The sequence below is a fragment of the Capricornis sumatraensis genome, chromosome 4, assembly GCF_032405125.1.
Source record: "Capricornis sumatraensis isolate serow.1 chromosome 4, serow.2, whole genome shotgun sequence".
In the NCBI taxonomy this organism is placed as follows: Eukaryota; Metazoa; Chordata; class Mammalia; order Artiodactyla; family Bovidae; genus Capricornis; species Capricornis sumatraensis.
This window is the reverse complement of record NC_091072.1, coordinates 132,244,361-132,259,141: the sequence shown is the minus strand read 5'-3', so window position 1 is coordinate 132,259,141 and position 14,781 is coordinate 132,244,361. Positions and strand designations below refer to the sequence as shown.

General features: G+C 40.6%; 1 protein-coding gene across 1 annotated transcript in view; it reads right to left on the bottom strand.

Moving 5' to 3' along the window:
• The window catches only part of ABCC9 (ATP binding cassette subfamily C member 9), a 159,194-nt gene that overhangs the window by 106,535 nt on the left and 37,878 nt on the right, over nt 1-14,781 (bottom strand). Inside the window, exon 14 of the mRNA XM_068970261.1 lies at nt 3,582-3,690. Within this exon, the coding sequence (XP_068826362.1) occupies nt 3,582-3,690 (109 nt within the window). The remainder of the gene's footprint in view (nt 1-3,581; nt 3,691-14,781) is intronic.

The following is a 14,781-nucleotide window of genomic DNA, read 5'->3' as shown; positions in this document are numbered from 1 at the left end:
AGATAACCTCACAGGGGATGGGGTAGAGAGTCACTAACTGTCCTTTCAGCTGAGTATTTTCCCCACACTAGACCTGTCTACATCTGTACATAAATTCACTGTCTTCTAGAGTCTTAACTTCTATAGTAGTATCACCCCCAGAGGTCCAAAGGGATGACTTCATGTTCTTCACAAACCTAGGGAGAGGGGTGGGAGGAAGAGACGTGTTGACAGAGATTTGAGTCAGAATCTCACAGATGTAATTTGAAGAGGCTCTGGCACTAGAAAGTCACTAATTCTCCATGGAGATTCAGCAGCCAAAACCACTTAGCTCTAAGCTTTTACAGAATACATAGCTTCTTAAGCACTCTCAAGAAGGAGTTTCCATTCGTGTTCTTTTCAAACACATAGTTTTTTTTCTCTCCATTTCTAAAAGTTTGTCATTTGTGGTTTGGCGCATCGGCAGTTGATGAATGGCCCCAAAAGACATCAGAAGTCCGGTCTGGTTTCAATAACCCCAAAGATATTGGAGGCATCTAACGGGGATCCTTTTTTCCATCCAACCTTCACTCAGTTCAACTTTTCATGCATCGTTCCTCTCATGCAAAAGATTCTTTAGAATGCCCTCACTGTACACACTTGACCTCCTCTGTCCCTTCTCCTGAGGTCATCTCCCTGCACTCATCCCCATGTCTCTGAAAGATGATCTAATAATTTCTTTGGGAACCTATCACCCAAAAGGTGACAAGGTTGGTTCTTATCAACTGCCTGAGTTTCCTATTGCCTCAAAGTGTAGACGCTCTATGACGTGTTCCCATCTTGGTGTCCATGTCCACACAAGAGCACACAAGCATCTCAGACTTTGTCACTCCAGTATCTACAAGCACAAGTGGTAGTTCCTTCTCAGACAAAAAAAAAAAAAATCACACCTGCTTAACAAAATAACTCAACAGAGAGTAAAAAAATAACTCCAGGAAAGCAGAAGAAATCGACAAGTCTAAGACAGCCCAGTGCTTGTCTTAAGTATTTTTAGCAGTTTTAAACACACTGTGAAGAAAAATTTAATGCAGAATGACTTCCTGTGAAGGCTTTCCAAGCCTCAACTCCTTCCTGTCAGGAGACTGCATGTCCATTTTTGTTTGGTTACACAAATGGTAGATATATTCATATATTCTCTAATAGTAAATGAATAATTATTAACTTGTAACTAATTTTAGACAAACTTCTTTCTACATTACTCTTATGAAATAGGCATATTAATTTTAAAGACTTTCTTCAGAATTTTTCAGACACAGATTTCAAGAAAGTGGTATAATCTAGTCCCATTATTTTAAGTATTATTTAATGACCAATGGCTCTTAAATTTACATCTCCAAGGGTGACTTCTCCTCTTGGATATCAATAAATATCTCAAAATTATCATGTGCAAAATATACCTCTTGATTCCACCTTAGCAGCAACCTACTTGTTTCTCAGCTTCCCTGTTTCAGTTATTGACTCTGCCATCTACTCAGTAGTCAAGCCAATAACCTAGGATTCATCCTTGAGTCTTCTTTCTCCCTCCTCATCTCCATTCAATCCATCAGCAAGCCTCCATCAGCTCCACCCAAAAAAACTGTACGCTGAATTTGATAACTTCTCAAAAGGTCCACCGCAACCAGAACACATTCTAACCATGCCCATTTCTTGCTGTGCCATTATAATGCCTCTTTACTGACCCATCTGTTCTACTCTTGTCCCCAGTGACAACTCTCCACTCAGCAGTTAGAGTGAGCCTTTAAACATATAAACAAAATAATATGTGTCCCTACTTTAAACGCTCCAAAGGTTTCCTATTGCTTGCCAATAGAAACCAAACTCTCTCCCTGGTTTCAAGGGCCTGCAATCCTTGTTCTTTACCCATCTGCCAATGCAGGAGTTGTAAGAGATGCAGGTTCGGTCCTTGGATTGGGAAGATTCCCTGGAGGAGGAAATGGCAACCCCCTCCGGTATTCTTGCCTGGAGAATCCGATGGATAGAGGAGACTGGCAGGTTACAATCCATACGGTTGCAGGGAGTCAGACACAACCAAAGCAACTTTTAGCACTTAATCCTTGCTCCTAGTTCATTTTATCTCTCTCTTCCTTACCAGGCATCAGCCATAGTGCCCTTCTGTTCTTTGAACATACCAAATTAATTCCCACGTCAGTGTCACACAATCTGCTAGTTCTCCCCCAGAAATGATCTGGTCCCTTTCCTAGGCCTCTACAGAAGAGGCACTGACTCTTCAATTAGGTCTCAGCTCCAATGCCAGCTCTTCAGAGGGACCTTCTGGAGAATGACTATCCTGCTCTGAGGACACCAGTCACTCTCTAACACCTTCTTTAATTTTCTTCCCACAGGAAAATGATCTCACCTTTTTACTTTTTATCTTCTGACTCCTGCCTCAAAAAAGCAAACTCTGTGACAAGAAAGACCCTGCCTGCCTTGCTCAGAGCTGCATCAACAGGTCTTGACAAAGTGCATAGGGCAGTTTCTAAGTCTGGAAACACAAGCTAATATATAATACTTGTAACATTCCATGTAAAACATGAAAAATAATATCAACAGTGTTTCCAGGCTTTACAGAGATATGAGTAAATATTTGTGTAATGGATGAACAAACTGGTTCAGGAGTCACAGACTCAGGTTTTAATTCTGACTATTGTTGTTTAGCCACTAAGTTGTGTCCACCTCTTTTGCAACCCCATGGACTGGAGCACACCAGGCTCCTCTGTCCATGGAATTTCCTAGGCAAGAATATGAGTGGGTTGCTATTTCCTTTTCCAGGGGATCAGTCGGACCCAGGGATCGAACCCACATCTCCTGCATTGCAGGCGGATCCTTTACCACTGAGGCACCAGGGAAGACCCAATTCTGGCCCTGTCACTCACCAATCTTATGACTCTAAAACAACATGCAAATAAAACTATTCATCCAGAAAATAATGCAGGTAATGTAATGTAATATATTAAATAAATCAAAAGACATAATGCATCAAAAAGCAAGTTTTAAACTAAAACGTATAATACAGTTAAAGGTCTTATAAGAATATGATACATGAGTTTTATTTTATATTATTTTTATATAAAGCTTGGGGTAGACAACCTCTCTGTTTCCTTTTGAATTGAACATGAGCTGTCCTTCTTGGGATAATCTTTTGATGATTTATAAAGATAAGCCTTATACATTTCTTTATTGATTCTAAGCTTATAAGGTTTGTTATAGAAGCAGGTAGTAATTTTTCTTCACGTGTGTGCTCACTCAGTCATGTCTGACCCTTTGCGACCCCCTGGACTGTAGCCCACCAGGCTCTCCTGTCCATGGGATTACCCAGGCAAGAATACTGGAGTGGGTTGCCATGCCCTCCTCCAGGGAATCTTCCCAGTCCTGGGATTGCACCCACGTCTCAAGTCTCCTGTACTGACACGTGTGTTCTTTACCACAGCGCCACCTGGAAAGCCTCTTTTCTTCACATAGGTTACAAGTAAAGCTGACAATTTCTTCTAATTGCACCCATTTTAAATTATCCATCCTCAGGATGGCCCCTTCTTCACAGCTCCCGTAACAAGCGAAACACTTACGACTCCAGTGTGCTTCTTACAGGATTCAAATGGAAGAGAACTTTCGCCAGTTCGCCAGCTGTCCTCACCAATCTCATCACTCAGGAGAAATTCATTCAGCTTTTGAACACTGCAAAAGGCAAACAAGCACAGGATAAGGGTTAAAAATAAAGCCACCACCAAAGAAGTTCTACCTAAATAAGCAAACTTCCCCCCAATCATTTCCATGGTAATCAAGTCAGCTCTAAGAATCATTTTTCAAGACCAACTGGGAATTCAGCTAGGGAATGCCAGGGACTGATGGCCTCGTGGGACTTGAGCCTTTCAGTGCTTAAAATGGAAGAATCTTAGAAAAACCAGAACCTAAATTCAACCAAATCACTCTTGCACTCTTTTTTTTTTTTTTTTTTGCAACTGTATTTCTTGTCAAAGACAACAGAATTCCAGAGGAACTTGAAACAAGGTGGTTAAAAATAATAATACTAACAAAGGAAATATCATTATTCTAATTTTAAAAGTGAGGGTAAAAAAGGTACAGAGAAGTAAATAAAAGCATGTAGCATATAACACAGAGATCAAGGGTCCACACTCACTATACAGCCTTGCATAAGCACTACTTATATGTTGCCCATATTCCAACAACCTGCATAGAGAGGGCCCTCTCCTCAAAATGTCAGCCAAGATCAGCAACATCATCTGGGAGCTTCCTCAAAACAGAGAATCTCAGCCCCCCACCCCTCAAGACCTCCTGAAGCAAAATTTGTATTTTAATTGGATCCAGAGATGCTTCATAAGCATGATAGAGTTTAAGAAGCCCTGCTCTAGAAGAGGAGTTCACAAACATCCTTTACTGTGTTCTCCAAAGGCTGGACACAAGACCCCTTGCCCCATCGACCCCACCCACTCTACATTTCTCAAACCAGCAACACAGCATCAGAGTAAAAAGAAAGAATCAAAGAAAACAATAACATAATTTGAAAACACCCCTCCATCAATAAAATGATACACTAAAGAAAAGTCGGTGAACTTGAAAGACGAGAAATGCTCCTTTTAACACACTAGGATGCTAATAGTAGACAAACTGGCTTGGTACAGGCAGCATCACCTATAGAGGAAAAACTACCATTGGTAGGAAACTAGAAAATATATACTTGAAATGAAAGATTTCTTTTCTATTTTTCATTTGAGCTGGTAGTCAAGTGCCCCCAGGTAGGTCTCAGTAGTTTGTTCTTGTGACAGACTAATAAAATAAGGAAAAGTATCTGTACATATAACTGAATTACTTTGCTGTACAGCAGTTATTAATAAAGGGTGATGCCCTGTGGCTCAGATGATAAAGAATCTGCCTGCAATGCAGGAGACGCAAGAGACAATACAAAATTTAAAAAGACAGATAATAAAAAAGAGAAGAAAAGTAAATTTAATTCAGTTTGTTGCCCATGAACTTTAAGCCCTATAGCCTTGTAGTCCATAGAAACTGCTTACTTTCTTCTGAAACATGAAGGTAAATAAAACCCACTAGGGCAGTCTATCTATTAACTTGTAAATTTCATTTACAGAAAACAAATCATTAAATTTTGTGAGGTTTTTTTTTTTTTTTTAACTGAAGTAGGGGCTTCCCTGGTAGCTCAGCTGGTTAAGAATCTGCTTGCAATGCAGGAGACCTTGGTTCAATTCCTGGGTCGGGAAGATCCCCTGGAGAAGGGATAGGCTACCCACTCCAGTATTCTTGGGCTTCCCTGGTGGCTCAGACAGTAAAGAATCCACCTGCAATGTGGGAGACCTGGATTTGATCCTGGGGTCAGGAAGACCCCCTGGAGAAGGAAACGACAGCCCACTCCCATATTCTTGCCTGGGAAATCCCAAGACAGAGGAGCCTGGCAGGCTATAGTCCATGGGGTTGCAGAGTGGGACACAACTTAGCAACTACACAACAACAACAATAGTTGATTTACAACATCGTGTTAGTGTCAGGTGCACAGCACAGGAATCGAGATATATATATCTGCATCTAACTGTCTATCTATATATACACATATACTTCTTTTTAGATTCTTTTCCCTTGTAGTTCACTACAAAATATTATGTATAGTTCCCTGTGCTATACAGTACTTCCTTATTGGTTATCTATTTTATATATATCAGTAGTGGTGTGCATATGTTAATTTCATATGAGAAATAATTCTTAATGGAAGTTTAGTTGATACAATAGTATATAAGTTATAGGTGTACAGTAAAGTGGCTCACAGTTTTTAAAGGTTATACTCCATTTATAGTTATAAAACACTGGCTATATTACCTGTGTTATACAATATATCTTTTGTAGCTTGTCTTATACACAAGAGTTTAGACCTCTTAATGTCCTATGCCTTTGTAGCGCCTCCCTCCTTCCCTTTCCCCAATGGTAATTTCAATACTATTGAGAACCACTAGTTCTTTATATCTTGGTGAATTTCTTTTCTGTTATATTCATGAGTTTGTTGTATTGGGTTGTCCAAAACATTTGTTCAGGCTTTTTCAGAACATCTTGAGGAAAAACTTGAACTAATGTTTTGGCCAGCCCAATATTTTTTAGATTTCACTAAAAAGAAATGTGTAAGGAAAGCTTTGGCTGAATAATATTCCATTGTATGTATATGCTGTATTTAGTTTATTCATCTGTTGATGGACGTTTGGGTTGTTTCACTTTTTGGTTATTGTGATTAATGCTGCTATGAAGATGAGTGTACAGACATCTATTCAAGTCCCTGCTTTCAATTCTTTTGGGTATACACCCAAAACTGGAATTGCTAGATCATATGGTAATTCTATGTTTAATTTTTTGAGCATCTGCCATACTTTTTTTCCATGGTTCCTGAATTCCTGACTTTAATATATTTGAATTATGACAACATGGATAATAAACCTTGAAAACATTATGCTAAATAAGATAAGCCAGGCACACACACACACACACACACAAAAAAAAAACACAAAAATTGCTTAATTCCACTTATATGAGGTAGCCAGAATACACAGATTCATAGAGGCAGAAAGTCAGTGGTGGTCACCAGGGCCTGGGAAGAGAGGTATAAGGGGAGTTACTGTTTAGTGATTATAGAGTTTCAATTTAAGAAAATGAAAAAGTTCTGGAGATGGACTGTGGTAATGTACTGAAAGCCACTGAACTGTACACTTAAAGTGGTTTAAATGATAAACTGTATGTTGTATATATATTACTGATATTTAAAAAATAATTTCAGAACCAAAAGAAAAAAAAGAGAGTTTTGGGTTTTGCACTCTCTTTAAGTCCTTGACAGCAAAGCCTGATCATACAGACTTGAAAGACGGTGTAGAAATGCCTTATGAAATGGCGTTCCTTTCTTTACTTTTGTAGACATTGTCATTCTGTTCTAATGTCTTGAAGAGACTGGATTTTAAGGAGCACAGCTTTATAGATCAGAGGAATACCTTTTAAACAACCTCACACTATGTCTCTGTGTACAAAGTACATGGCCGGGTTCGTGTGTCTTTGGAATTCTAAGTCCAGGAGCCCCTGGCACACATTACTCAATGAATGCTTGTTGAATCAGTCAAAGAGGTATAAACCAATGATTCAGACATTCAAGTAAGCTCAGTTGACTCAATTTTCCATTTCTAGCACACATACAAATCTCACTGAAGCTTATATGAAATTAACGATCCCCATTCTGGCTGAAGGTCTTTGCAGGTGGCTCAGTGGTAGTCTGCCTCCAGTGCAGGAGACAGGGGTTGGATCTCTGGATTGGGAAGATTCCCTGGAGAAGGAAATGACAATCCACTCCAGTATTCTTGCCTGGGAAATCCCATGGACAGAAGAACCTGGCAGGCTACAGTCCATGGGGTGGTGAAAGCGTCGGACATGACTTAGAGACTAAACAACAACAATTCTTGCTGAACATGAGGAAGCAATGCTCCAGTGTGACTGGAGCATGGGTGGAACTTTCTTTCCTTTTCATAAGGTCCCACTTTGGATCTCCAATTAGTGAACCTCAGAGGACCCAATACTAGCACTTTTCTGAACCTCCCCCTCCATTTCCCCTCCCTTGTCCCCATTATTCCAGGCTCTCTGGCTAAGGGTCCCCTGAACTGCTATTTTATTTGTTTTGTTACTGTCTATCTCTCCCACTAGACTGTGAGGTCTTTAAAACAAGATTTTCATCTTCAGAATCTAGCCCAGTGCCAAAAATATAACATAGCAATTCCTCAAGAAATGTCTGCTGAATGAATAAATAGGTAATACAAAAAGCATTTCCTGTTCATACGAGGGGCTTTTAGAACTCACAGAGGCAAAACAATTATGGAAAATGCGTGAATCCTGACCAAGGGTGAAGTAACTGCCACCATGCTGCCAGGGTCCTATTTTTACAATGCAAATCTGTTCAAACATTCCTCGCCTTAAAATAACAAATGGCCACCCTGCACTTTTCAGCATCGTTGGCATCCTCTATCTGCTCACTCTCCAGCTTTATCCCCTATTGCTTGCCACATCAGGACCTTTCTCCCACTACATGCAATTTAGTCCTAGAAGGTACTGACTAGACTGTCTCCCTCCTTTCTCGATAAGCTTCAATGAGCCTTATATATGGCCCATGGCATTCTGTAGTGCTCTATCACAGCATTATGCACCATGGTATAACTAGCTTCCCTGCCCAGTTTCTCCAGCTAGACTGTGGACTCCTGTGGACCTCACCCCATCTCTCATTGCTGCCATCCCCAGTGTTTAGCAAGATACCTAAACCACTTAATAATTGAATGTGGGCCCACAGAAAGACACTTCTCTGAAGCATGGAATGGAATTTAGTAAAATAGAGGCACATTAATAAAATGGAGATTTGTTCAATATTTAATATATTTAGGCAATGTGCTGGACATTTTCCATGTAATTCTCCCAACTTCCATAAGCAGGAGGCCTTATGATGCTCATCTGATAAGTGAGGAAACTGACCCATAGAGGCACCAAATAACATGCCTGTAGTTGAACAGTGCTTGTGGTTGAATAGTTGCTGTGCAGGTATTGCAAGCAGGTACATTTGATCCCAACCAATTTCCTATCCTGCCTCCATCACCTTTATTGTTCAGCGTTTTACTAATTTCTTATTTGACAAGGTAATTCATAAACGTATTTCATTTTTTAAAAACTTTTTTGATATGAATCATTTCTAAAGTCTTTACTGAATTTGCTACAATATTGCTTCTGTTGTTTATGCTCTGGTTTTTTGGCCACTTGGCATGTGGGATCTTAGCTCTCCAACCACAGATTTAATTTCCAACTGTTACATTGGAAGGTGAAGTCTTAATCACTGGACCACCAGGGAAGTCCTAGTATTTAAATTTATGTTCAGTTCAGTTCAGTCGCTCAGTCATGTCCGACTCTTTGCGACCCCATGAATCGCAGCACGCCAGGCCTCCCTGTCCATCACCAACTCCCGGAGTTCACTCAAACTCACGTCCATCGAGTCCATGATGCCATCCAGCCATCTCATCCTCGGTCGTCCCCTTCTCCTCCTGCCCTCAATCCCTCCCAGCATCAGAGTCTTTTCCAATGAGTCAACTCTTCGCATGAGGTGGCCAAAGTACTGGAGCTTCAGTTTTAGCATCATTCCTTCCAAAGAAATCCCAGGGTTGATCTCCTTCAGAATGGATTGGTTGGATCTCCTTGCAGTCCAAGGGACTCTCAAGAGTCTTCTCCAACACCACAGTTCAAAAGCATCAATTCTTCGGCGCTCAGCCTTCTTCAAAGTCCAACTCTCACATCCATACATGACAACAGGAAAAACCATAGCCTTGACTAGATGGACCTTAGTTGGCAAAGTAATGTCTCTGCTTTTGAATATGCTATCTAGGTTGGTCATTACTTTTCTTCCAAGGAGTAAGCGTCTTTTAATTTCATGGCTGCTGTCACCATCTGCAGTGATTTTGGAGCCCCCAAAAATAAAGTTTACTGTTTCCCCATCTATTTCCCATGATGTGATGGGACCAGATGCCATATCTTTATTTTCTGAATGTTGAGCTTTAAGCCAACTTTTTACCCATGGTATTTTTTCACTTTCCAAGTTTAAGTGGTTAGCTACAGTTTGAGTACCTGGGGCTTCCCAGGTGGCACTCCTGGTAAAGAATCCACTTGCCAATGCAAGAAACTCAAGAGATGTGGGTTCAATCCCCTGGAGGAGAAAATGGCAACCCACTCCAGTATTCTTGTCTGGGAAATCCCATGGACAGAGGATGGTGGACTACAGTCTGTGAGGTCACGGAGTCAGACATGACTGAGCATACACACACACATGAGTATCTCAGACAAGTACTATGTTTTGGGGCATTTGAAAGTTTTGTAAATGCAGACCAGGTCAACCTGTGAGCAGGCTCTATGATAAATATCAGTAACAATTTATTTGATTGAAGGTAATCAGAGTAGACTGGCCAAATATACTTTCCTCTGGGAGGTACACGAGAGAAAGGACACAAAAGTATCTTCCAACAAAGCAAGGGATTCGTTTTACACATTTTTTCCTTGGCAAATGACATCTTTGGACATAGATACTGCATTATACTTCAAATACCAGAAACCTAAACTCAAATTATTTATAAAGGATACAACATAGCAACTGACATTTTCCTCCAGAAAAGCAATTTACATTAACTATTTTCTTACAAAGAAACTAAAGAGGACAAGAAAAGCAAGCATCCAGAAAAAGACTACTCTTATTCAAGTATTTTAATATTTAAGAAATTAGTGACTTTCCTACTTTTTCCTCACTTCTTTCCTTCCATTTTGCAAATGCAGACTGGAACATATCATCGTAAAAGGTCGAAAGAACTCAAATGGTGTGGAATGCTGGAGTTAAGAAGGAATAATCTGAATCTTTAATTGACTCTTTCTTCCATTTTATTATGTATGTATAAGGTCCCACCCACTGAGCACCACAAACAATTGTATCTAACAAGCTAAACATTTTTAAAAGAAAGCATAGAATTGTCTTGAGGCAACACATTTCTCATGGCACAGAATTTCCCTATAGCAGAGAAGTTCACACGTCTCTCACATGCACATGAAGCACACGTTGGGGTATATGTTGCACCCCATTCTAACCCACCAAATTTCAGAATGCATCTGAATGTAGCAAATAACTTGGACTTCTACAGTCCTGAGAAGCAGTTTCAAAATCAGCTAACCAAAGTCTCCAATTATAAACAGGCTGCTTCAACTCGCTGAGGCCAACTGGCATTCAAGACTGGTCATGGGATCTCAGGCGCAGAGGAAAATGCCGAGCCCAGTCCACACTGGGAAAAATGCTCATTTAGTTTCCAAGAACCAGCACACAGTGGGAAAAAGCACTGGCCTCTTCTGTTGACTGGTCATTTCCCTAGGACCCACAAATCAACCACTGAAATTCACTTTAGAGAAGCAAGCTTTTATAAGCTGATTCCATTTGGCCTATGGCTTGGGAAATCTGGAGCTGAGCCCTGAAAACGGACTGGTCTTTATCAAACTGGCAAATGCCTGTTCCCTGGAACATACAGAAGAGCGAGTGCAATGCACAAATACACAGGGATTATGATCCACTCTCAGTTTCACTAGGATGCACTACAGCAGGATTATATACTGTGGACTTGGGGAAACACATATCCCTAGATTAATTAGCTTGTTTTTTTTTTTCTTAGTAACATAGTTAAAGTCCTTTCACTGCTTGGCAACCTCCTGATTTCAGAGGAGTGATCTATTATTAGTTATCAACTGTTTTCTATCTCTACTTGTAGCACAAAGTCAAATTCGATTAAGAAGGCAGCAATGCGAGGGGCAACTATTAAATGGAGAAAATGAAAATAAGAACTAAAATAGCAGACTCTGGCCATTTATCAGTTTTATTGTTTGAAGTGGCTTCTCTTCCAGGGCACTGCCTAATTTGGAAGTGGTGCTACAGAAACCAGTCAGTGATCCGTATGAGTGTTTCAGAAGGCAGAACAATGAACAAACGAAATGAGGGCAGATGAGTCCAGACGGCCTGAGCTTTAAATGCTGAACAGCTCCAGAGTCTGTTACTAATGACATATCTTACAGAATAGGGTTGTAATGATCATGATATGAATTAGTGTAAGCAAGCACAATTTGATTTATAATAAGATAAGGTGTGGCAGTATAGTGGTGAGCATAGCTGTATCCAAGCAGATGTCTAGTTCAGTTCAGTCACTCCGTCATGGCCAATTCCTTGCGACCCCATGGACTGCAGCACACCAGGCCTCCTTGTCCAATACCAACTCCTGGACTTTACTCAAACTCATGTCAATCAAGTTGGTGATGCCATCCAACCATCTCATCCTCTGTCATCCCTTTCTCCTTCCTTCAATCTTTCCCAGCATCCAGATCTTTTCCAATGAGTCAGTTCTTCACATGAGGTGGCCAAATAAAGTATGGGAGTTTCAGCTTTAGCATCAGTCCTTCCAGTGAATATTCAGGACTAATTTCCTTTAGAGTGGACTGGTTGGATCTCCTTGCAGTCCAAGGGACTCTCAAGAGTCTTCTCCAACACCACAGTTCAAAAGCATCAATTCTTCAGCGCTCCGCTTTCTTTATAGTGCAACTCTCCCATCCATACATGACCACAGGAAAAAACGTAGCCTTCACTAGACAGACCGTTGTTGGCAAAGTAATGTCTCTGCTTTCTGCTGTCTAGGTTGGTCATAACTTTTCTTTCAAGGAGCAAGCATCTTTTAATTTCATGGCTGCAGTCACCATCTGCAGTGATTTTGGAGCCCCCAAAAATAAAGTCTGACACTGTTTCCACAGTTTTCCCGTATATTTCCATGAAGTGATGGGACCAGATGCCATGATCTTAGTTTTCTGAATGTTGAGTTTTAAGCCAACTTTTTCACTCTCCTCTTTCACTTTCATCAAGAGGCTCTTTAGTTTTTCTTCGTTTTCTGCCATAAGGGTGATGTCATCTGTGTATCTGAGGTTATTGATATTTCTCCCAGCAATCTTGATTCCAACTTGTGTTTCCTCCAGCCCAGAGTTTCTCAAGATGTATTCTGCATATAAGTTAAATAAGCAGGGTGACAATATACAGCTGTGACGTACTCCTTTCCCTATTTAGAACCAGTCTGTTGTTCTGTGTCCAGTTCTAACTGCTTCCCAACCTGCATACAGATTTCTCAAGAGGCAGGTCAGGTGGTCTGGTATTCCCATCTCTTTCAGAATTTTCCACAGTTTCTTGTGATCCACACAGTCAAAGGCTTCCACATAGTCAACAAAGCAGAAATAGATGTTTTTCTGGAACTCTCTTGCTTTTTCAATGATCCAGGGGATGTTGGCAATTTGATCTCTGGTTCCTCTGCCTTTTCTAAATCCAGCTTGAATATCTGGAAGTTCATGGTTCACGTACTTTTGAAACCTGGCTTGGAGAATTTTGAGCATTACTTTGATAGTGTGTGAGATGAGTACAATTGTGCGGTAGTTTGAGCATTCTTTGGCATTGCCTTTCTTAGGGATTGGAATGAAAACTGACCTTTGCCAGTCCTGTGGTCACTGCTGAGTTTTCCAAATTTGTTGGCATATTGAGTGCAGCACTGTTACAGCATCATCTTTTAGAATTTGAAATAGCTCAACTGGAATTCCATCACCTCCACTTGCTTTGTTTGTAGTGATGCTTCCTAAGGCCCACTTGACTTCGCATTCCAGATGTCTGGCTCTAGGTGAGTGATCATACCATCGTGTTTATCTGACTTGTGAAGATCTTTTTTGTATAGTTCTGTGTATTCTTGCCAGCTCTTCTTAATATCTTCTGCTTCTGTTACATCCATACCATTTCTGTCCTTTATTGTGCCTATCTTTGCATGAAATGTTCCCTTGGTATCTCTAATTTTCTTGAAGAGATCTCTAGTCTTTCCTATTCTATTATTTTCCTCTATTTCTTTGCACTGATCACTGAAGAAGGCTTTCTTATCTCTCCTTGCTATTCTTTGGAACTCTCCATTCAAATGGGTATATCTTTCCTTTCTCCCTTGCTTTTTGCTTCTCTTCTTCTCTCAGCTATTTGTAAGGCCTCCTCAGACAACCCTTTTGCATTTCATTTTCTTGGAGACGGTCTTGATTACTGCCTCCTGTACAATGTCACGAACCTCCATCCATAGTTCTTCAGGCACTCTGTCTATCAAGATCTAATTCCTTGAATCTTTTTGTCACTTCCACTGTATAATTGCAAGGGATTTGATTTAGATCATACCTGAATGGTCTAGTGGTTTTCCCTACTTTCTTCAATTTAAGTCTGGATTTGGCAATAAGGAGTTCATGATCTGAGCCACAGTCAGCTCCCAGGCTTGTTTTTGCTGACTGTATAGAGCTTCTCCATCTTTGGCTGCAAAGAATATAATCAATCTGATTTTGATATTGTCCATCTGGTGATGTCCAAGTGTAGTCTTCTCTTGTGTTGTTGGAAGAGGGTGTTTGCTATGACCAGTGTGTTTTCTTGGCAAAACTCTGTTAGCCTTTGCCCTGCTTCATTCTTTACTCCAAGGCCAAATTTGGCTGTTACTCCAGGTATTTCTTGACTTCCTACTTTTGCAGTCTAGTCCCCTATAATGAAAAGGACATCTTTTCTGTGTTTAGTTCTAGAAGGTCTTGTAGGTCTTCATAGAACCGTTCAACTTCAGTTTCTTCAGCATTACTGGTTGGGACATAGACTTTGATTGCTGTGATATTGAATGGCTTGCCTTGGAAACAGAGATCGTTCTGTCATTTTTGAGATTGCTAAGGACTGCATTTTGGACTCTTTTGTTGACTACGATGGCTACTCCATTTTCTAAGGGATTCTTGCTCACAGTAGTAGATATCATGGTCATCTTAGTTAAATTCACCCATCTACCCAAGCAGTTGACCTGGGTTCATTTCCTGGACAATGCAGTGAGCTAACCTTTGGGGCTTCCTAGCGGCTCAGATGGTAAAAGAATCTGTCTGCAATACAGGAGACCTGGGTCGATCCCTGGGTCAGAAAGATTCCCTGGAGAAGGGAATGGCTATCTACTCCAGTATTCTTACCTGGAGCATTCCATGAACAGTATGGACAGAGGAGTCTGGCAGGTTACAGTCCATGGGGTCACAAAGAGTCGGACACGGCCAAGCAACTAACACAAGTTATACACAGCATAATGATATTTTGTATTAAGTCATGAAGTCACCATATACTATTGCCTAAAACTGGAGCTTCTG